The sequence below is a fragment of the Hydra vulgaris genome, chromosome 13, assembly GCF_038396675.1.
Source record: "Hydra vulgaris chromosome 13, alternate assembly HydraT2T_AEP".
NCBI lineage: Eukaryota > Metazoa > Cnidaria > Hydrozoa > Anthoathecata > Hydridae > Hydra > Hydra vulgaris.
In genome coordinates this window covers 17,608,955-17,632,921 of record NC_088932.1, presented here as the reverse complement: position 1 = coordinate 17,632,921, position 23,967 = coordinate 17,608,955, and the positions used below count along the sequence as shown (strand labels likewise).

Below are 23,967 nucleotides of genomic sequence, written 5' to 3'. Positions count from 1 at the left end.
TATATATATATTAGGGTGGTGCTAAAAACAACTTATTTTAAAAATGTCAGCTGACAACCCCTAAATGTGTTTTATATAATAAAATAATACTGGATTTAAAAAATTTTTGAATAAAAAATATTTTTACGGGTGCCACAAGGCCCTTATTCATTAAACAGGTTCCTAATATTATAAAAAAAAAAAGTTTTTCAAAAGTAAATCATGTTGGGTCTCAAAAGAAGCAAAATTTTATAAAAATTTCAAAAATAACAATTATTTAAAAAAAAAAATTGTTATTTTATAGTTTATTGCAAAAAAATGACCTTTTAAACTAAAAATGAAAAAAGTTTATTTTTTTTAATTATAATTTCAAAAAAATCTTAAATAATAGTTTTTTATAAAATAATTGTTATTTTTAGAATTTTTATAAAATTTTGCTTCTTTTAAGACCCAACATAATTTACTTTTGAAAAACTTTTTTTTTTATAATATTAGGAACCTGTTTGATGTATAAGGGCCCTGTGGCACCCGTAAAAGTATTTTTTATTCAAAAATTTTTTAAATCCAGTATTATTTTATTATATAAAACACATTTAGGGGTTGTCAGCTGACATTTTTAAAATAAGTTGTTTTTACCACCACCCTAAATATATATATATATATATATATATATATTAGAGGTTGGCAGATGTCTGAAGCAGTTTGTTTTTCATACGGTGAGTCAACTAAGGTTTCAAGATCAGTACATCGTATCAGTGCAACAGTGTCAGCAAATCCACCTGACCGGTAGGCAACCTTACTGGGAACTGGGCGAGTGGATTTATAGAGATTTAGATGAGGCTGTTTAACTACAACTAAGTGATCTGAAGTGGTAATATTAGAGTCTGGTTCAAGGATCTGTTTCAAAGGTCTTTTGGGTTCCTTTTTTAAATCCAACTTCGTTTTATTATATAAATCACATTAGGAAGGTGCAAGCAAATATTTTTCAAAAAGGTTGTTTTTTTTGACATCCTAAAAAAGAGGCAGATTGTTTAATGTCACTATGGGTGACATTAAACAATCTGCCTCTTATGTTCTTATGTCTTTAATTCCTCAACTTTAAACTTTTTTCACTTCTGGAAACACTGCACTTGACCTGTTTTAGCATCAAAATTGGAAATAATTTTTTTTGTTTCAGTTGTCTTACTCTACTTAATTAATCTAAATAATACTTACACTAATGTGTTCCAGTGGAACACATTTTACATAAAATGGAGACTATAATTTTAAAAAATTCAAAAAAACTAAAAGAAAAATGAAAGAATAAATGGAGAATAATATTGCAATGCAGGTTCTACAATAAGCATCAAAATTTTTAACTGTTGTGTCCACAAGAGGTCACAAAAATGCAGTTTCTTTAAATGGTACAAAATAATTTCATGGCGCTCGCTAAAATAAATCTTTCTTTTTTGACACCAGGTTCTAAAAAGTTTAATGTCTTCAAAATATTTCTAAAAAGTTTAATTTCCATAGTTTTAATTTCAAGCAGTTTTTTAATTAGTAGGGTTCAAAACTTTACTGTCATTGTCTGTACAAAGCTGAAACCTGTGTTTTAATTTAAACTGATACATAAATTAGTATTTTGAATTGGAGTTTTTTTTTTTAATTTATAGTTTTTTTGCTTTCAACAATTACTAAACTTTACTGTTTATTTAAACATTAAAAATTTTTTTTTTTATCAATAAATACTTTTTGTTAAAAATAATTTTTATCAAATCAAGTATACAAAATATTATTTTTTCTCTTCCAATATCTTTAAAAAAGTATGATTTTATATCAGAAGCAGTGTATACATATTTATAATGTAGTAAAATTGAAAAAGTGTTTATTAAGTTTTTATTTTAATGTAGAAAAATATTTAGTATTAAAACTCTAGACTTTGATTTGCAACTTTGATTTGCAAACATTATTATATGTTTATGAACAAAACTAACACAGGTCCGATGTGGTAGTTATTACATTTAAAAACTAATTACTAATTGATTAATAAAAATATTAATATTTTTTATTATTTTTTTGTAATATTTATTAAATAAAATACAATATTGCGATTATCGCACTTCTTGATAAGATTTTGTAAAGTTGATTTGTTTTGTGAAATATTTTTATGTTTATTACCAAGTTATTCCCTAAGATATGGAATCTCCTTCAACATCTGCTACTCAATCAGCGGACGAAGATGACGAAAATATTATCAATTATGATAATGATCTCAAAAATCATTTAGATGTCAATCTCAACCCCAGTAATTCGTCTCAAGCATCGATTTGTAAATCTTCAACAGGTACTTGTGTGCTACTTGCTCTTAATGGTTATGAATATTGTCACAAACACATTTTAGAAGATGACAAAAGTCCCCATCAACAATGCAGTTTTCTTTCAAAAATTGATATGTTAAGATGTTGTAATCCATCTCAAGGTATTCAAAGTATTTTATTTGTTATTTAATAATTTATTTTTTTTACTTGATTTAAATAGCTTGACTTCATCAAGCTATTCAAAAAAGGCATGTTAATACATTATTTTTGAAAGTGGTAAATTCCAAAAATGTAAAGAAAATAATCTAATTTAAAAGTTTTGATTATAATAATTTGATTTTGAAATAGTGAGAGAAAATTTTTTGTTTTGTTTCCACTTTCATTATTTCCTGGATTTGCTAAACTCATGAATTTAAAATATTTTTCATGTTAAAGAATAGATTATAATACGAAGTTTAACATTGTTTAAAAGACTAAATATAGTTTTAAATATTGCCAATTAATATTATAGTTTAAAAATTAATTTTGTTTTAATTAAAATGTGGCTTAATAGTCTAAAAATAGTTTTCTGATTCCAGTTTTGATATCATAAGCCTTAATATTGTTTTAATTTTAGATTAATATATCAAAAAAATAAAAAAGTATTATTACAAACTTTAAACAACATCTCATAAAGAGTGTATTTTTATATAATAATAATAAAAAAGCGTTAGTAAAGTAATTAACTTCAGGTTTTTTTTGCTTTGCAACAAGTAATATTTTTTGTTTGATAATAACCTTTTAAAAGTAAAAAATCATTATTTGCAAAGTTGCAATTTTAAGAAATAATAAAAAAAAATATGATAATTTAATTCATTTACACAAATGTCAAGAAAGAAATTAATTTATTTTAAATGATAATAAAAAAATGTAATATTGAATTTAATAAATTTTACGCACGAATTGGAGATTTCACAGATGTCTTACACAATTTTCGTTAGGCAAAAACGGTTTTCAATTAGTTTATTTAAATAGTCTTTTAAAACTTATTAGAATTTTATTTTTAATTTATTTTATTAAATTTAAATTAAATTTATTATTAAGTATTAATAAATAATAATTTAATTTATTGAATTTAATTAAAATTCTTTTAAGAATTTTAACTCCGTTTTACAATTTTTTTTTACTGCTAAAATTTCCAAACTATGTTAAAGTAAAAAAATTATTTTAATAAATTTAATTTAAGTTACTTTAAAATGTTTGTATTACATATAACTTTATTTTACATTTCAGTTTTGAAATTGCTTTTTAAGAAAAGTTCTTTCTTCATCATTAATTTTTTGAAATGATCATAGACTGAACATTGATTAGAAATGGTTAACTAGTTTATGAGTAGTATGCAAAGATTTTGTTAAAGCCAAAATGCTAAATAAATGGGTGATTTTTTATTTATTTTTTGACGGTTAAAGTAATCCCCAAGTACCGTACAAGTTGCGTATTATAAAAAATCCTGGAAAAACAAGTTTCATGTTAATCAAACTTTTTAGAACAAATTATTTATCGAGGTATTAGCAAAAAACTTTATAATTTTTAACGTCTTTTTTTTCTTTCTTGAAGGTAAGTTTCTGCTCTATGATTTAAAAAAAAAATACTGGTCTGAATAATATGCTTTTGTAGTTAATGGTGTCAATATAAAAATGTTCTTTCAAATAACTTATACTCGAGTTATAAATGTTATGTTTGGGTTTTCCCTTTGCAGTTAATTTGAATGTTGAAGAATGTCATTATATATTTATAAAACGAACTAAACTTTTATAACCAAATAAAAAATAACATGATTAATAAGTAGACACTTTAAAACTTATATTTATTTTATTTTAAAAACAAAACTAATACTGGTTCTATAAATATAAGATATGTAAATTTCAAAATTATACTAATAATTGTTAAAAACGATTTTGGCTAATAACATCTTAAAACCAAAAATAAAATTATTTTTTTGGGGGTTTAGTAAGAAATAGTAAAAATATATTAGGTTTCTTGGTAAATGAAAATAAAATATTTTAATGGATATAGAAAAAACAATGCATAAAAGTGGTAATCTTCGTTTAATTACAATTTTTATTTTGTCAAAGGTCTCCAGTTGAACTAAAATGTTTTAGGTTGCGCAAACGTTTCTTTTATAAAGGGGAAAACCCAATCTAATTGTGTAGTTGTGTAAATTGTTTAAAAAACTCTGCAGTAATTACATTCAAATCACTTTAAGAAATTCAACAATAAACAAGTGTCCCCTTATTTAATAAAAATAACCATAAGACCAATGTTTTGAAGAAAAAATAATAAGTTTAAATAAGTATAAGATTTTAAAATAAGGAAATTTTTTTTTAAACATTTACATTTTGTTTATAATTTTTTTTATAACAACATTGTTTAATTTAAAGGTATTTTATAAAGATCAAGACTAGCAACGATTTTTAATGTGGTTTTAAATTTAATTACAATGAGGTACTTTAAAATACAAAACTGACGTAATTAAACTTTTAACAATGTAAATACCTTTATTGGGTAAAGTTACATTTACTTGCGTTATGCTTTTCTGTTACGCAACAAAATCTTATAGCAAAGCCTGTGAAAGGTTTTTCATTAAATGATTTCAATTCTAAAATTGACTCAATAATACTACACTTTCTTGCAATCTTTGGCAATAATTGTTCAATTCTTAAAATAAAATAAAATCAGCAATACTAGTTTTACAAAATAAATTTCATTAAATATATTATTTGCATGATTAAGAATAGAATTTCAAAAATATTTGTACCCGATGAAAAGTTTAGCAATTAAATGATGTTAAGTAAACTTTCATAACGTTAAATAATACAAAATGATTTTTTAAACAGAATCCTAATAAGGATAATAATCATTTAATAACAAATATAACTCAAAACTAATTTACAGCAATAGACAAACTTAAAATATTAGAAATATTTTATTCATATTTTTAATGCAAACTTTGCATTAAAAATATGAAAATAAAATATTATAATAAAAAATAGAAAATAAAATAACTAATGAAATTTTATAGCAATTTATGAAGAGAAAAAAAACTTTTATATAATAATAAGTAACTAAACAAGTTCTTTAGTAATTACACAATTCTTCTTCTGTTTGCAGAAGAATTTTTGTAATTTAAAAAAAGAATGCTCAGTGCTGACCAGGTATAATAAAACTAAAAGCATTTTACAATTATTTTTTAAGATTTTTCTGTTTGTTGCATCTGGTATTTTTGGGCTACAAGCCATGGCAAATTGTCATGTGAAGGAATAGGTAACACTGTAAAAAAGCTTGTTGCCACTGCTAGCTTGCAGAGTTGTTTTTGGTTTTGTAAATTCACCTCCTCAAGGCCTAGAAGGCCACTACAGACGAGGAGACTACTTAATTGTGGTTATACCCTCTCTCAACTCTTTAAATCCAAAACACGAAACTTGACGAACAAGGCCGCTGCACGGAGAAACAAGTGAAACCTCTTTTCCGAGCTGTTTCTTGATTTCTTCTTGGAGGACTTCATTTTTGACTGAAGATTTTCAAAATAACTTGACGATTTTTCGGACTTTCACTTTTGGATTGGGAATGTTTTCATCCATGGCAGCATCAAGAAAACTGACTTGTGTCAGATTCGGATTTGTCACTGCTGACTTCATCTTCATAGCTTGTTACTTGAAATGTGTTGTTATCAATTATTCGGAAAGACTTCTCATACAGCACTTCTTGAACTGCCAAATGAATTCCACGGGTGTAACACATTTGATGCTCCGTTGAAACCTGTTTTCCAAACATAACCATCATGGAAGCTCCATCCGTAACTAAGCAAAAGGTTATGATTTTCCAAAAATTCACAAGCAAGTAACTGGATTGCTTGCTTGTGAAATTTTGGAAAATCATAACCTTTTTAACACATGGTAGATCGAATGAAAGAGCTGTTAACAATGGCGTGAAAATTAAATCTATACAGTGCTGTAAGTCTTGAAATCACTTCTTCAATTGGTTGCTTTGGGAAAAAAAGTTGAAATCTTAAGCTTTTTCTGTTGCAGCTTTTGTTGTTAACTTTTCCTGTTTCTTTTTTAATTCCATATTTTTTGTCTAGGTGATACAGCATTCCAGTTGTGAAACTTGAGTATTTACTGGTATTTCCACATGTTTTGCAAGTCACTGTTTTTCCTTTGTTTAAGGTGTAGTGTTTTCAAATGTATGACATTTTGACAGAAAACAAATCAAATTGATTGATAAATGCAACAATAAATATATCACAAGAAAGTAGTAATGTCTTTCTTAAAATATTGAGACAAAACTTACCCAACAGAATTAGTTTCCAAACAAAACAAACAGCTTAGTTGATAGAAAAGTGATTATTAAAGTTTTAATTTATTAAGCTATTTCAAACCTTTTAAAATATTTTAAAACATTTTTGAGCATAATAATTCTGATTACCATATTCATTTTTTAAATTTTTGTTATAGAGACAAACAAATAAACGAGGTAGAGGAGCATTGATTTACATAAAGGAAACCAGTATACATAACATTAGGAATGATATGTGGGTTTCTGATGATGATTAAGAAATCGTAACGAAATTTTAAACAATAAGAAAATTAATACTATATTAGGTGCGGCTGAAAATCATAACTTTTTTTTAAAGCAAAATATTTTTCACAAAGGTAACAAAGAAAAGAACTTTAATTTCATAATTAGGGATTTTAAATGAATTGTTTAATTTATAGTATAGTATAGTAAAAATCACTTACCGAAATTTAACAACCTTTTACTGGTAAATTTTTGGTAAAAGCTTAACCCTAGTATTGAAATCCTTAATATAATAAAACTTGCAAACAACTATGACCAAGTGTTTTTATATTGTCTAAATAAAAAACTTTTTCGTGGACAAACAAGTTCGAAAACCACAAGCGTCTCCTGGGAAGGCTTGACTTTTGTGCTCATTTTTGTTTTTTGAGCAGATTTTGTACTCTTTTTTAAAACCAATTTCCATTTTTAACATAATCTTTGAGATTTGACATGACTTCTACATGCAATCCGTGACTATATTTTGCTCAATTTCTAGGAATATTACTTAGTGTTATGTAGAATAAATTATTGTAAAATAAATAATATTTTCAGTGTATTGCAATGTGATATATTTTTCCATGTAAACTTTTAAAATTATGTAAGACCATAACTTTTTTATGCGTTAAAAACTCAAACTATTGTTTATATTAAAATGGTTTATCATCTCTTTTTCACTGAAAAGATTTTTTAACCCATGAGGATTAGAAACTTTTTTAGAATAACTCTATGAATAAGTGAAGGTATAACTCATGTTACGAAGCGATAAATGTCTTTTTAAAATCAAAAATGATATTCAGATATTTTGTATTAGTTTATTTTAAATTCATCCTTGAGTTTAGTGCTTTCCATATTTTATGTTAAAATGACCTATCCATTTTTCATTTAAAATAAATTTCTAACTTATGAGTTAATCAACATTGAGAATTTTTGAAATGCAACTTAGGTTTGCCATTTTATTATTTAAGTGTAACTTTGGTTTGCCATCTTATTTTTGTTTCTGAATCTAATTTTAGGCTTATGACTTGTTTTTAACAAATGTCTGGATAATTTTTAAATTTTTAAATCTTCCTTATATTCAATTTGCATTGTTTTATTTTTTAGTATCATTGTTAGTATATTTTTATATATTAGTTATGTTTTTATATATAGTTAATATTTGTTTCACTTATATTAGTTTTATTTTTTAAAACAAAATAAATATAAGACATTTAAATAAGCTAACCAACATCCTCCTTTTTACGAAGGAGAGCAAGCACCAAATATAATTAAAATTTAAATTTTCATGGCCCTCTCCTACTAAAATAGAAGGACACTGGTCACACTATTTTAAAGCATTACTTAACAATTTTAAGATTTGAATTCAAGTGTTTAATATTTAATACTAATTTGTACATAAGCCCTCTTTTTTGTGTAAGAGAGCACAGTAAAAGAACTAACAAATTTTTCATATTCTTAAATAAATTATGTTATCAATAATATTAAAAACATTTTTCCTTCTTTGCTAAATATAATTAAAGATCTTTAAAATATATTTTAAAAAATTGGTATATAAAAAAGAAAATGAAAAACTCAAAAATTAAAGTTAAATTAGACTTTGAGATCAATACTCATAGCTATTGGTATCAAATATAAACACATTAATCAGACCAGATTTTTGTATAATTTTTTGTAGATTTTTGTAAGAAAAAATAACATTCATTAAAATAGTTATCTTTTTTTCTTTGCAAAAAGTAATATATAGCATTATGTTTTTTGTTAACATCTCAACAAATTGTTTTTTTTAATAGTAATAATAGTAGTAATGCAGACCCTGTTATCAGATTTTAAGTAAGTAAATGTGTAAGTAAATGTAACTAAAAGTTAAATTATGTCAGTTGCATAGTTAAAAGAACCCCATTGCAATTAAATTTAATTTAAATCACATTTAAAGTCATTCAAAGTCTTTATCTTTATAAAACAATTCTAAAATATCCTTAAATTAAACAATATTGTTATAAAAAAAAAAATTATCAATGAAAATTAAATATATTGTTTGGAAAAAAAAAATGTCCTTGTTTTAAAAAATTTATTTAAACTTATACTATTTATTTCTTAAAAATAATATTGCCTACAGACTTGATTATGGTTTATCCGGCAATCCATTTTTATGGTTACAAGTGCATTTAGGGCATTAGCACTTTCATAATGTATATATAGAGAGAGAGAGCTCTAAATATTTCTCAATTAACAATTTTTTCTAAATTTAAACTTTTTTAATTAATAAAAGAAAAGGGGTGGGGAGGGGAAAAGGGTATTTTAAAAGCGTACATACATTTTAGGGAAGAGGGGTGACTCAAAGTATGCATGGCAACAGGGTGGATGCGGGGAAGGAGGGAGAGGGGTCAAATTCTTAAATTTTTGGTGAACGGGTTTTATCAAAATTCATGAAACTTAGTATGAAAACAAAGTTTTAAGAATATATAAAAGGATTTAAAAAAATAAGTATATATAAAAGTGTATTGGAGTTTTAGAGGGGCGTCTGCAACACCTTTTAATAAATTCAAAATCGAGGATTTTTGAAATAAAATATTATATTTTTAAAGAAATTTGAACTATTGTTTGGATTTTTATAATATATTCTATCAGGCCATCATTAAATATAACTGAGAAAGCTTTTAAATCTTTAAAAAAGAATAAAAAATTTAGTGCAGATGAAATAAACGGAAATATTGTTATAGATTGATCGAAAAATTATAAAATATTATTTTTAAAATTTTCAGAGCATCTATTCATAAGGTAATAATAAGGTAATAATGGGATGAAAAAAATTTATTCGAAACAATAAATAAGTAAAATAGTTGAATGTAAAATAAACATGAAAAAGTAACTTAAAATTAATATTAAGTAAATTTGTTGAAATAATTTTTTGTTTTTTTTTAACATAGTTTGAAAATTTTAAAAGTAAAAAAAAAGTAAAAAATCTAGTGTTTTAAAAATTTTTTTTAAATCTAAATTAATTTTGATAAAATAAATTTAAATTTAAAAGTTTTATAGAAAGTAGAAAAAAAATTATTTCACAATTGGAGAGAAATGATTTTTTACAACATTTAATTACTAGTTAATGTTATCTGCATAAACTATTTCAAAAGACGGGTTAAATAAATTGTTTAAAAAAGTTTTGGTTAAAAAAGTTTGGTTAACGTAAATGACTTAATGTGAAGGTAAAATTGCTTGTATTAGTTTTTAATTATAATAGTAGTAGTAGTAGTAAACATTTTGTTTACATTTCAGAGGAGAGAAAAAACCAAATATAAACTTGGTTTTTTCTTTTTGCTCTACCTCTTATCATAACCTCTGCATGATTTTGAGAATGTTTGTTTGTTTAAAGTTCTACTTTTTCAATCTCATTGAAAATCTTAAATATTTGGAAAAGATCTCCTCTTAATCTTCTTTCTGACAATATTGTTATACCAAGTGGCTGTAAACAGTCTTGGTACTGCAGACTCCTTATATTCTTTTCCATCCTTTTCATTCTGTGCTGTACTTTTTCTATTATTTTAATGTCATCTTTGTAGTTTGGTGACCAAACTAGTGCTGCAAATTCAATCAGAGATCTTATGATTTGTAGATTACGGTAAGTGGTAATGCTACTAATTATGCCAAATGGTTTAATAAAATAGGATATTAATTGTCTGCTCCACACGCTTCGTCTGTATTAAGCATTTCAAGACAATTTAGATTCTATGTAATCAATAAAATTGTTCTTTAGATCAAGTATATTTGTTGTTTAGATCAAGTATGTTGTTTAGATCAAGATCAACTTATTAGTTCATCTGCTATTACTGACATAGTGCTGCTTTTGTGTAGAAATGTGCTGTGAAAATAATTGTTAAAAATATCTACAATCTTATTTTGGTTATTTGTTACAATGCCATTAGTATTCCAATAGTTAGCCTTACATATTTATAAAGAAGTTTTGGACTGTTTACATATTTATAAAGAAGTTTCGAATTTGATTTTGTTGTCAAGTTTCTTTCATAGTTTTTTCTGGCTAATATAGCTTCTTTTGATACTAATTTTGTTATTGTCTTGTATGATTTGACTTATTCTGCATCTTTCCATTTGGCTGCTAGATTTATGTACCTTAGATCTTTTTTTATTCATGCTAATGCTCTAAGGTTATTGCTAAACCATGAGTTTCTATCGTGTTTGTGTTTTGCATTAGCAGATATATATATATATAGATATATCTATATATATATATATATATATATATATATATATATATATTATATAAGTATTGTATTTAAAACTAAATAATGAATGGTTTAATATACAGTGTCAAGATTTGGTTATGCCCTAGTTTAAATATACCCTATATTTAAACTAGGGCATAACTGAATCTTGATCCAGAAATCGGTACCTGTTGGATTTTGCTTAAGACCGATTAATCAGTATCGGCATCAAAATGGCAGACTGATTCAAATAGTGAAAATAAAGGAAAAAATGTAATTATGTAACCTAACTATCCAAATTGTATCTGGAATTGGCAAATACCAAATCAAAAATCCGAAATCTGCAGAAAAATGCTTATTGGTTATGCTCTAGTATTGTATATTTGTTGTGTTGTTAATTTGTGAAAACAGAAGCTTAAGTTGATTGAATTAACTTTCTCGTCTATTTTTGTGTAGTCTCCTATGATGTAGTTAAATTTATATTATGTTGTTCTGCTTGTCTGGTCTATGTTTAATTAAAGTTTTAATATTAATACTAACCCAAGAATTCATGTGAATGGAACTCATATATTTTGTTACTATTGATTGTAATTATCAAGTCCATAGTGTTTTTTAAATATGTTTCTGACAGTTGAAAAATTAACATGCTGAAATAAGAATTTGTTGTTTATTATATTGGTAAATATGTATTCCATTAAATTTTCTCTACTATTTACTCTTTCAATGTTTCCCCTATTCCAGCTGATGTTTGGAAAATTGAAATCTCCTAGTATTACAACATCTACATATATTTTTACATCTTTATTTTTTGCATCATGTATTATTTGTCAAAAATCATTTGTGTCTAATTATTGGTTTGATTTATATATACACCCATTGAGGTAATTGATATTCCTAATTAAAATGATGACCCATATTTGCTGTTTTAATTACTTTATTTCATATTATGTGAGATTTTTCTCTATATACAAAGCAACTACCTTATTGCCCATCAGATCTTTTTTTTTTTTTTTTTTTTTTTTTTTGTGTGTACTGTGTAACCTTCCAACTTCTTTTTAATACATTAAATGTGCTTTTAACTTATTTTCTGAGGTTTATTTAAAATATAAACACTATTAGTCCTGGCACTTGCGGATTTCTTTAAATGATGCATTGTAGATTTATTTGTTTGAGCATTATAAAATTTTGCAAAAATTACAAGGTAATAACCATTATTTAATGTTTTGTATTACAAAGAGATGTATATTTATTAGATGAAAAATCTTCATTGTGCGTTACCCATTTACGTGCATTTGAAAAAAGAAAGGAAAGAAATCTAAAGAGAAGAAAGGAAAGAAAATTGGGACAACAGCAACAGCAGAAACAACAGCAATGTAAGTTTATATTTTAGGGTTACATTTGACTTATTTATTAACACTGGTTATTTATTTACACTGTTTATTTATTAACACTGGTTATTTATTAACACTTGTTATTTATTAACACTGGTTATTTAATAACACTGGTTATTTAATAACACTGGTTATTTATTAACACTGGTTATTGCACAATATGGGATTAGCTAGCACAGTCTCAATTTTAAAATATTTATAAAATTTTCAGAAAATTTGAAAAAATGTCTTACCTTTTTTTTTAATACTTTGAATAGTGTTTTAAAATAATATTTATTTTTACTACATTTTTTTTTTTTTTTAAATAAAAAACTTTGATTGTTATTTATTATATATCTGTATAAATGATATTTTGAACCAACAACATTGTTTTAGTCATTGTTTTTGTTTGGTCTAAAATTCCAATATTAATCATGGAAAAATTTAACAAAAACAGAAAAATCTCCTCTATTATTCTATGTGAATGTATGTTTTATTTTAACAACTGCATCATAAGCGCATTGAAACATTTTAAAAATGATGAGCTAGTATTTAATTTAGTATTTATGCAGGTCTTGGGCTCTCCTAAACGTTATTGGTGATTGTAGTGCATTCCTGAGGAGGGGATCACCATTATCCACTACTTAATTCTGATTGGTTATTCATGGCACCAACATTTTTTTACCTCTTACACCCACATATTATAGCGCTTTGTGAGTTTTATATTATGAATTTGTTACATTAATGACATTTATATACTTTTATCTCACACAGGTGATTATCAGTTTTCAATTTATTATCTAGAATTTAGGCCATAAATAGTACCACATTTATTGGCCTATTTTTTCTTTTCATATTGCCCGAACTATCATTTTTTATCATTTTATTTAATATTTTGTTATTTAATTATTTTATTTTATTGTTTTTGTATGGTGCGATAATTTTAGCCATGGTTGCCGTTAATACACCAGCGGATCTATATTGACTTGTTTACTCATATACCATTGTTTTATCATTTGTTTAGGATGACTAGAGCGTAAGTGAGTGTTCACCCTATCCCTGAATCCTAAAATTGTATTCCTCCTACAAAATAGTCAATTTACATTCATTCATGATTCTTACCCAATGACATCTACAATCTACTTCTATATTCACATCTCCCAGGTCTACATAACTGGACGGCTCCGTTGGTCACTTTTTGCGATCATTGTATTGCATAAACAAACAAATTTATTTTTTGTGGCTCGTGAGCCCCGACTTTTTACAATGTACACCACAACGACGAAACGGACATTAGGCTATCCAGCTGGATGTGGTTACAGCGCTCAATAACCTAATGATTATGCTGACACTCATGCACACGTTCATTCAGAAGCTCCACAATGCACATCAGACCAGCGCTCACTGTTTATGTGCTTGAATCTAAAATCTCACTCCATAGCACATCATTTCACACCAGCACGGGGCAGTAGCTCTTTTGGCTAAGAGCGATGGCTTGTGGCCTACAGTGACTAATGTGTGCATTCGATCAATTGAAATCCATTCTGTAGGTCTTATGTCTGGCTCTGATGTGCTAGCCCATAAGTGCAAGGAGTGAGTGTGATTAGCTTTCTATTCACCCAATTTGAAATTGAACGAAAATATAACAAGACCATACAAGACGACCAAACGGTACTTTTTTTTTTTTTTTAATTAAATTTAACTATAACAGAAAAATCTCCTCTATGTGGATGTATGTTTTATTATAACAACTGCATCATATACGCATTGAAACATTTAAAAAATGATGAGCTAGTATATTAAAATAATTTTATTTAGTAATGTTGCACATTCAGGAAATTGAAAAAAATAGTTTCAAAAAAAAATTCAATTTTTTTTTTTAAAAATTTGAAATTTTTTTAAACTAAAACATCTTTTCCTTTATATATATTAAGACCAATATTTAGTTATCTTTAAAAAAATTTTATATATATTAATAATAAATCTGTTTGTTAAACAATTCATGGATTTTGCAATCAATTGCACAAAATGTTTATTAAACTGTGCAAAAGATGTATCAAAAAATAAAAAAGGAAAGAAACTTTATGTGAATTAGTAATTAAACCTATAACAGTAAATGATTTAAATCAAGGAAAGCAAGTAGGTTTTTTTGATGTTTAATGCTTACCTGGTAATAATCACATTATTTTATATTTTCAAGAGCACCTGACTAAATTTCATTAAGTCTTAAAATTTATTTAACATTGAATATGGTACTTCACATGTCTGAAAGATCTACAATCCAATAGTAGTAATCAATCTGATTATGGGGTAAAAGTTACTGCAGGAATCATACAAAAGCTCTCCAATTGCTGGCCTGGTTTAATCTTTATAAAAGATCTAGGTACTCTCAGTCACAATACTCTGTTAAAGAAGTAATGCTACTCTAAAGATTCTTTTATAGCTTGTATGAGAGATAATAGTGTGTAAATTTTTTTTTGATGTAGTTTATGAACATAAATTACGTTTAAGAATATCTTATAATTAATAAAATTTATCTATAAATTTTTATTTAAAATAATTCATTAAATTCGTAAAAAAACAAAAATGAACTAAATTGTAATAAAACTAGCAAAAGGTTATTACGTTATGCAGCGTGAAAAATAATGACCAGTCAACAGTCAATGAACACTCAAAATGACTAAAATTGCTATTTCAACCTCCTTAAATGAATTCTTGCCAGTCATGGTTGACCGGTTGAAAAAAAAAATCTTAGTTTTGAAAAATAAAGGTTAGATGAATAATCAAGTTATAATTTGGAAAATGCATATACTAAAATTTCATAAAATCATTTAAGTTTTGAAAATGCATTCCAAATAGCTTTGTTTAGAATATGCTACTTTAATTCTCTTTGTTGATAATATTAAATATGACGTAATCTATTTTTTTGCTTTGTTACTTTTATATTACTGGTGGTAAAAATCCTTTTTTCATAAATTATTAAAGCTCTTATTTTATTATTATTTTAATAAAATATTTAATATATAATTTTAATAATATATAATAATTTTTGTATATAAAAAAATAGATTTTTTTAAACTGTACTTTTAACTTTGTTTTTCTTTTCTTAAAATCTTTGTAATTATTTTCTCGTAATATTTTTTCTGCAAATCGCAAAAACCAAATGTTTAATAAATTATAGTTAATTTAATTGCGTGCTTGTGCCTTTTTTTTATATAATAGTATTCTTTATATATATATATATATATATATATATATATATATATATATATATATATATATATATATATATATATATATATATATATATATATATATATATATATATGTATATATGTCAGGCCTTGTTACGAGATTTCGCTGCGTAGCGAAAACGCGTAACGCATTTCTAAGTAACTCAACTCAGCAAATATATTTTGCATCGTTAGAAGTTATATTGCGTCACTAGCGTCTTTTCAAGTACCGCATTGTAATTAAAGTTATTTTATTAACGCTTTAAAAATCATACAAACAGTTTGTTTTTTTCTCACTATAACAAAAGTTACAAATAAAATCTAAGTTCTTATTAAAAAAATCATTTTTATTATTTTTTTCAAATATGAACTAAATTTTATTTTGAAAAAAATATTTTTTTCATGAAACGTAAAATATTTGTTTATTTTCTTATGATTTTATATTTGGTTTTTGGTTTTTTTATTAACTGTTAATACATTTTTTCTTATTTAATTTGTGAACTCTTTTTAATAATGTTTTTAAACAATAAAGTTTTTTTTTGTTATTTATCAGTTACCGATAACATATTCGTGATCATAATTTAATTTCATAAATTAAATGAACGTCATTAAAACTTTACGTTATTGAATTAACAATAAACAAAATATCTTATTAATAAAATATTTACATCAAAATGAATCGTGCATTTTTTAAACTTATTATGACTAAAAATAATTTTTATATTTAAAAGGAATTTATATATTTAATTCCTTAAGATAAAACTTAAAACACTTTTTTTTTTAACTAATTTTTAATAACAAAAAAAAAATTATGAAACAAACTGTTTCTTTAACAAAAAAATCTATTATTTTACAATTGCGGTTAAATGCTTTTACTTACTCAACGCCGTTAATGCATGTTCTGGAAAATACACGAATTTTGCGTTTTTATAAAAAGGTTATGTTTGACTGCATTTTTTTAGCCCAAATAATTTATTTTTTTTAATTATTTTTTTTTCCCCGAGCGCTTTAATTTGTCTAAAATCAAACAAAGTTAACTTTTTTTTAAATTACTAAAGTTTAGATATAAAATTTTTCTTTATGGTTGATGAACCATATTTTGGTATAAAATGGTGCTGCGCTCAATGAAGATAAAACATTAAATTTAGAAAACAACTTTTTCAAACAAGTTTTAAGTTATATGTTTAATTTCTAACCAGTCATATGTCTGCAAACATATTAAAGGTCGAAAAAAATTAGTTATTTCAAGTTTAAAATCTGTTTTTTCCATTTTATATGAAAGTTTTTATTAATTTGAGTGTGAAGAACACACAAATTGACATACGACCAGTTAGACTTTTAAAGTTAAACCTCTTAATGTTTATTTAAAAGTCTAAGCTCAAAATTTAAACATTACTGTGATATGAGCCACCCCTATTTTATAATGCCATAAAACTATTTTACTAAAATTCCGGTCTTTAAATTACCATAGATTAATGTAAACATGTAAAATAGCGGGCAGAATATAAATTTACTTAACCAAATTTAGAATACAAGTAAGCAACAGATTTATAATAAAATTAACTCAATTTTTTGTTATGTCAGAGCTGTCAATTGCTGATCTTTTAACTTGCGGTTTCTCTAAAGTTGCAGTATATATAGCTTTAACTGAAAAACATAGAATCAAACATTTAGTAAATGAAAATTATAAAGTTTTTAGATCAAGAGTGATAAATCATCAATACAAAATTTATATTGAAAAAAATCCTACATTTCACTTTAGCTATGAACAAATAAAAAGAAAAGGCCGGGTTATTGTTAAACATTTAAAAAACTTAGGGAAGACCAGGTCAAAATTGTCTTTGAAAAATATTTTGCTTACCTTTTCCAAAGAAAGATTTAATAATTTAGGAAGCTCAAAAATGCTTGATAGCCTTTTTAACTGTCAAGGATGAATAGCTAACAAAAGATTAAAATTAGTGTTAGAAATATTTCCTGCCAAATGTAAAAGGTTCAAATATAAAGAAGAAAAAAGAGCAATGTATAGGCAGAAAAAACTTTCAATCGCAACTCATAAAGCACTGAACAAACTAGAGCAGGATTTTAATAAAACATTTTCCACCACATTCACAAAGGCTATGAAAATCAATATACCTAATCCACAAAATAAAAAACACAGATATGATGCAAATAAAATAAAAAATGGTATTGAAAATCAATGAAAAGAAACCTCAACAGATAGGTATTTATATACGAAAGCTCAGCAGATAAGTATTCATAAACACCTGAGTATTTAGATCTATACATAATAAATATTGTTTGTACATACTACACAAGTGTGTATGTGCTTGCTGCACCAGAGAGAGAGAGAGAGAGAGAGAGAGAGAGAGAGAGAGAGAGAGAGAGAGAGAGAGAGTGTACTCTCTCTCACTTTGTTTTACATGTATAATATATGTATATAACACAAAGTATAATAAAAAATTAACTTTTTTACGGCATTTGGTGTTCCTGTATCATTAAGCAATAGAGATAAGCTCCGCCTAACCCATAGTTTTGAAACACAAAAAAATGCGAAAAAAAGAAGAATATTAAAACTATCAGCTATAAAAAATGTAAGTCAAGTACAAGCAAATGAGTTGGTTAAAAAAAGAATAGTATAACATCAAAACAGATTTGAATTAAGTCAATATTTATAATTACAATGCGTCATTATGTTAAATTTAGGACTGGCATAAGTCATTAGTTCATCCAGTGATCCCTGGGTGAAGTAGTATTTAGGGATTTTTCTACATAAACCAAATAAAGAATCTAATAAAACCTAATAAATATCAAATAGAGGAAAATTTAACTTACACCATTATAGTTCTTACCAGCTCAAATGATCATTAATTATAAATGATGTATGAATTTTTTATAATTTGGACATTTAATTAATGTGTATTAATTAAATGCAACAGATGGCCTTGGTATTATAATTTCAAGTTGTATATTTCAATATATATATATATATATATATATATATATATATATATATATATATATATATATATATACATATATTCATACACACATACTTTAAAACTCTATTCACATCTAGAAGGAACCTACGAGATGTGGAAACACTCACAGAGCTCGTTTAACAATCCATATGACAAATGTGTTCTAAGTACAGAGAAGTACTAGCCATTCCTTATGTAGTTATGTTATATACCTTCTAGCATACTACAGAGAAGGATTAAGGATTGAAAGGTGCATATTGTGAGGCTTATACAAAGTTTTTTTTTTTACCACTAATTTAGGGAGAGAAAAAAGCAAAAAACCCTGTCGGTTCTGTTGAGAAACATTTCTGGAAACAAGTTGAGTGTTTGGATGTAATTTCATCCTACCCTAATGGTTTTAAAATAAACTTTTCTGAACTAGCACGTAAATTTTCTGTGACAAACAAAAAAGGTAATGGTTTTAAATGTCTGCGATATAGTATATTTACAAAAATAATAAACCAATAATAAAAGTATTATACTAATAAACTAGTTTTACCATTTTAACAGTAATAAGTACCAATAAAAAACAAGAATTTTAAACAAAATAATTTTTAGGTATTACACCCGCAAACAGAGGCCAAGTACTGAAAAGACTTTTAGAATCTATGAACTGTGATCTAAAAAGACTAAATCTAAAAAGAAAAATGTCAGACAATACATACCCTGATGGCACTAATATTAATAATATACAGTATAGAAGAAAAAAACGGAGATAATTATTACCTTACCTTCACTTATCATTAATAAGTTAAACTTTTCAAATTTTATTAATCATTCATGTTTAAACTCATTTATAGGTTAAACATGCCATACATCAGAGATATATCTTTGCCATGCGAACCAACTAATAAAAAAATAAAGCAGCAACTCAAAAAAAAATAGACGATGGAACATATAATTCAGGGGAAAAGATTGTACCCCAAAGATATGAAAAAGTATTTATATCATCTGAAAATCAAACAATTACAAAAAAAGAGGTTCATATTGAAGGCAGAAAAATTTCCTTGAAAGATATAAGACTAAATATGTTCAAAGACCATGAGATTTTTATGAAAGTTCAAAACGATAATGAACTAGAAGCACTTTCTTAAAGGCAAATTGTTGATGCTCTTGAATTCAGGAATATAAAGATGAATATGACACCCTAACTAAAAAAGAGCTGATAAATATACTTAAAACTTATGAAAGAACAAGGAATTTAATGTTTTGGTATGATTGCTCCAGTATATCTAATCACACTCACTTTCTTGTTACTGTTAGCGTAATGTATGATACAGCCATATTTTTAAGTAGCTTTGAATATAAACAAAAGTATGGAGAGAATATAAATGTTCAATCAGAGGTCGAAAAGCCTTATTTATACATACTTGGTAGATGTTCTTCCAATGACCAGCAACTTTTGTATAGCGATGACAGGATTAATGACATTTTGCAATTGAGCGACCCCTTAGAATTCAAGGGAACACCTATTTTAGATGTTGCACGAATATTCAAAGGTGACAATCCAGCAGCACAACTGGAAGCTGGTCATCAGAAGGGTGGTAATTATTTTTGTTGGGCATGCAACATGCATGCAGATCTTTCTAATAATATATCTATATCACTAAGCTTCCCATACACTTCCTTAAAAAATCGTATAGACCATATAAATGCAAGTAACACCTCACAGCTGGCAGTAAACCAAGGAAAAACAAAATTATATTCATGTCTAAAAAAAAATCAGATTGAACGAGAGCTTTATGAAAGAAATATTCAATTTCCATTAAATACGTCTGTCAAAAAATTAAAGGAGCTATTGGCAAATGAAATGCATGGAGTGCAAGGATTGCCTGCCCTTCTTTTTAAAAAACCAGGTTTTTCTTTAACACAACTAAATCTTTTACACTATAAAATTTTAAATAATGAACCAATGCATGATATTTCAAACCATATTAAAAATATATTTGATGAATTGCCATATTTAGTAGAAAAAAAAGATAAAAAAAATTGTAGAAAATATAATTGAAAGCTCTTTCAATGGCATTGAAGCAAAAAATGCTGCCAATTATTGAAAAAGTTGATTAATAGTTACTAACTGTTCCTAGAACATTACAAGGTTGGTCACTTTGTTTTTAAATTTTTACTAACTTGAAATACAAAACATCCTTTATATGCCAGAAGAATCTAGATCAACACACAGTATTCTTCGTTTAATAAATACCACATTTGTGCATGCAATAATTATAAAAGAACATTTAGAAGCAAATCTAAAAAATAGCAAGCGAAAATTCTTTGGTGCATACTATCACTCAATCACATCCCATGCTCCACTACAGTATAGATTGTTTGCAGGTTGTACGTCTAATGTGGAAAAAGAAGAAGCAATGTTTCAAAATTTGGAACTGTCTACAAAAACATCTTCTAATCATCATTCACATAATGTTATTTTTAATGCAATAATCCGTAACCAAGCAAAAAAATATTTAAAGGAAGGAAAAAAGTTATGTGATGGCGTTTCAATACTTCACAAATTCTAGCAACCATTACATAGTCTATTTAATGACACAAAAATATCATTTACTTGGATTGAAAAGAATAGCAATGAATATCAAAAACTTTTAGAAAAATCAGCTGACTATTTAGTAGAAGGCATTAATGTATGGTGGAAAGAAGTTGAAGATGGAGTAGTATTCTTTGATATAAACTACCCCAATAATTCGAAAAAAACATTTTCCCATTTTCGTTCCTCCTCAATGCAACAACAGTCAGAGTACTTAGAAAAATGCTGAAAACATTGTTTGGAAAACAAACACAAAATTCCTGCTTATAAAATCACAGTTAATGCATATGTTTTTTATTTAGACACACTTCAATATTTTCATATTTTTAACACTGGAAATATATCTAGAAATAATATTATACCACTAGATATAATTTTGATTTGATAATATCAAAGTTTTTCAAATTAGTATTAAAAACAGTTATATAAATAATACTATTATTCTTAATGACAACATCTAATGTTATTATTATTTTATTAAAAAAGAACTTAAATATTATAAAAAATATGTTTATAATGTGTTTACAACATTACCATTATGTAGTACATAGCCATTGTATGTACAGTCAAGTACACAATCATTGTGCCATAATTTTAGCAGTATGCATACCATATTATGCATAATAACGTTATTATATAATATATAATGACGTTATTATAGTTATAACTACACATATAATATATATATATATATATATATATATATATATATATATATATATATATATATATATATATATATATATATATAAATATATATATATATATATATATATATATATATATATATATATATATATATATATACATATATATAGTATTATTATGTATATGTGATGATATATAGTATATACATATGTATATATGATATATAGCATTATTTAATAACATTATTAATTTTATATTATATTAGGATTATTATATTATATAAGGATTTATTATTGTTATCAAAAATGAATTTTTATTCATGATATAAAAAAATATATTACTTCTAATAATTAAGTAAAGTTAAACAAAAAATATATATATTCAACAAAATATTGCGTTTCTTGACTACATATTTTTTTACTACATCGCAAAAGATATGTTAAGTTTTAAACAATATCTTAACAAATGTTGCAGACCGGAAAAAAAGTATGTTTGTTATCACCGAGAACAAACAAGACAAAAAAGTTCGAGAACTTGCATTAACGGCGTTGAGTACGACTTTATTTCTTCTGAATAAACGTCACGTTAACGGTAATCAAAAGATAATTTAAATATTCTAAAAGATATAAGTTTTTGCGAAGCGCAAAACTGCTGAACGCGTAGGCAAATCGCCTTTTCGCAAGCAAAATGCGAGCTGCGTAGCGCTTCTTAACAAGGCCTGATATGTATATATGCATATATATGTATATATGCATATATATGTATATATGTATATATATACATATATATACATATATACATATATATACATATATACATATCCACCCTAATATATATATATATATATTTATATATATATATATATATATATATATTAGGGTGGGGCATAAAACACCAAAGTCATTAAAAAAAATACCATGATAATTTTTCTGGTTCCTTTTGATATGTGTATTAAAAAAATGTAATTTTTTTTTTTATGAGTACCCCTATGGTTGGTCCCAGCAGTCCGAAAATTAGAAAATTTATAATTTTTGTAAATAATAAGGGGGGCAGGGTCACTTACAAATATTTTAAAGATATCTTAAGGGTTATTTTTGTAGCCTGATATATCTATTTTTAGATTATGTTTTGTTTTATTGCAAAAGATGATGGAAATGGTCAGCCCTACCCATTAAAATACATGATGTTTATATTTGAGAGGTAGGGGGGGCGTATATATTTTTTCCTACATATTTTAAATAAAAAATATTTTTACATTTGCATTTATTTTTTAAAGAAAGATTATTTTAAAGTTTTCAACCAAGATTTTTTTTCTGTTGTCTGAAATTTTAGCCGATGATCTGCAACAACTAATAAATTAACTTGGCTATCTTCTTCGTTTCTGAAAGTTTCAATGAAGTCTTGACCATCTTACAACTGGTGGGCTTCGCTGTTTGAGCTAATTTAAGAGCTAATTTTTGTAGCTGATCTACAGGTAAACATTTATCAGCAAGACACATAACCACAAATCTTTTATTTAAATACCAATTGTGCTTTTTAAGTGATTTCAGTACGGCTTCTGCTGGTTTGATACTGAATTCAGAATATTGTCTCATTTCATTAATAGCTTTTAGATCTAAAGAAGGTGCTATGGCAGGAATAGGAGCTTTAATAAACCATGGAACATAAAATAGTGCTGTAAATGAAGCAATTTCATAAATCAGCTTTCCCTCTTGCAATGATATTATGTTAGGACATAAGTTACTGAATTGTGGCTGAAGAAGATCATATGTTAAATAATAAACTCCCTGTGCCATAAACCTGGCATGATGCGAAGCCATTGAAAATCTAAATTGAAATTTTGTTACTTTGCCACCTAACCAAAGAACTGCTAATTGTATAAAATACTGGTAGTCATTTCTTGGAAATATATCATTATCTTGGCAATTTTGAAGGAATGTTAATGATTCAGAAGCCTAAATTTCAAAAAACTTTATTATTAAAACTCATAACTAAACACATTAATCTAAATAGGACAATTAAACCAACCTGCTTTTTCAAAAAAGATATAAATTTTTTTCTGAATCAAATC

The 23,967-nt window shown here is 25.6% G+C and overlaps 1 protein-coding gene across 1 annotated transcript in view; it reads left to right on the top strand.

The window, feature by feature from the left end:
- Positions 1 to 2,113: 2,113 nt before the first annotated feature.
- Positions 2,114 to 23,967, top strand: part of LOC101240223 (KAT8 regulatory NSL complex subunit 2) — a 39,431-nt gene continuing 17,577 nt past the window's right edge. Inside the window, exons 1-2 of the mRNA XM_065816792.1 lie at positions 2,114 to 2,437; positions 12,340 to 12,459. Coding sequence (XP_065672864.1) covers positions 2,155 to 2,437; positions 12,340 to 12,459 — 403 coding nt within the window. The 5' untranslated portion in view covers positions 2,114 to 2,154. The remainder of the gene's footprint in view (positions 2,438 to 12,339; positions 12,460 to 23,967) is intronic.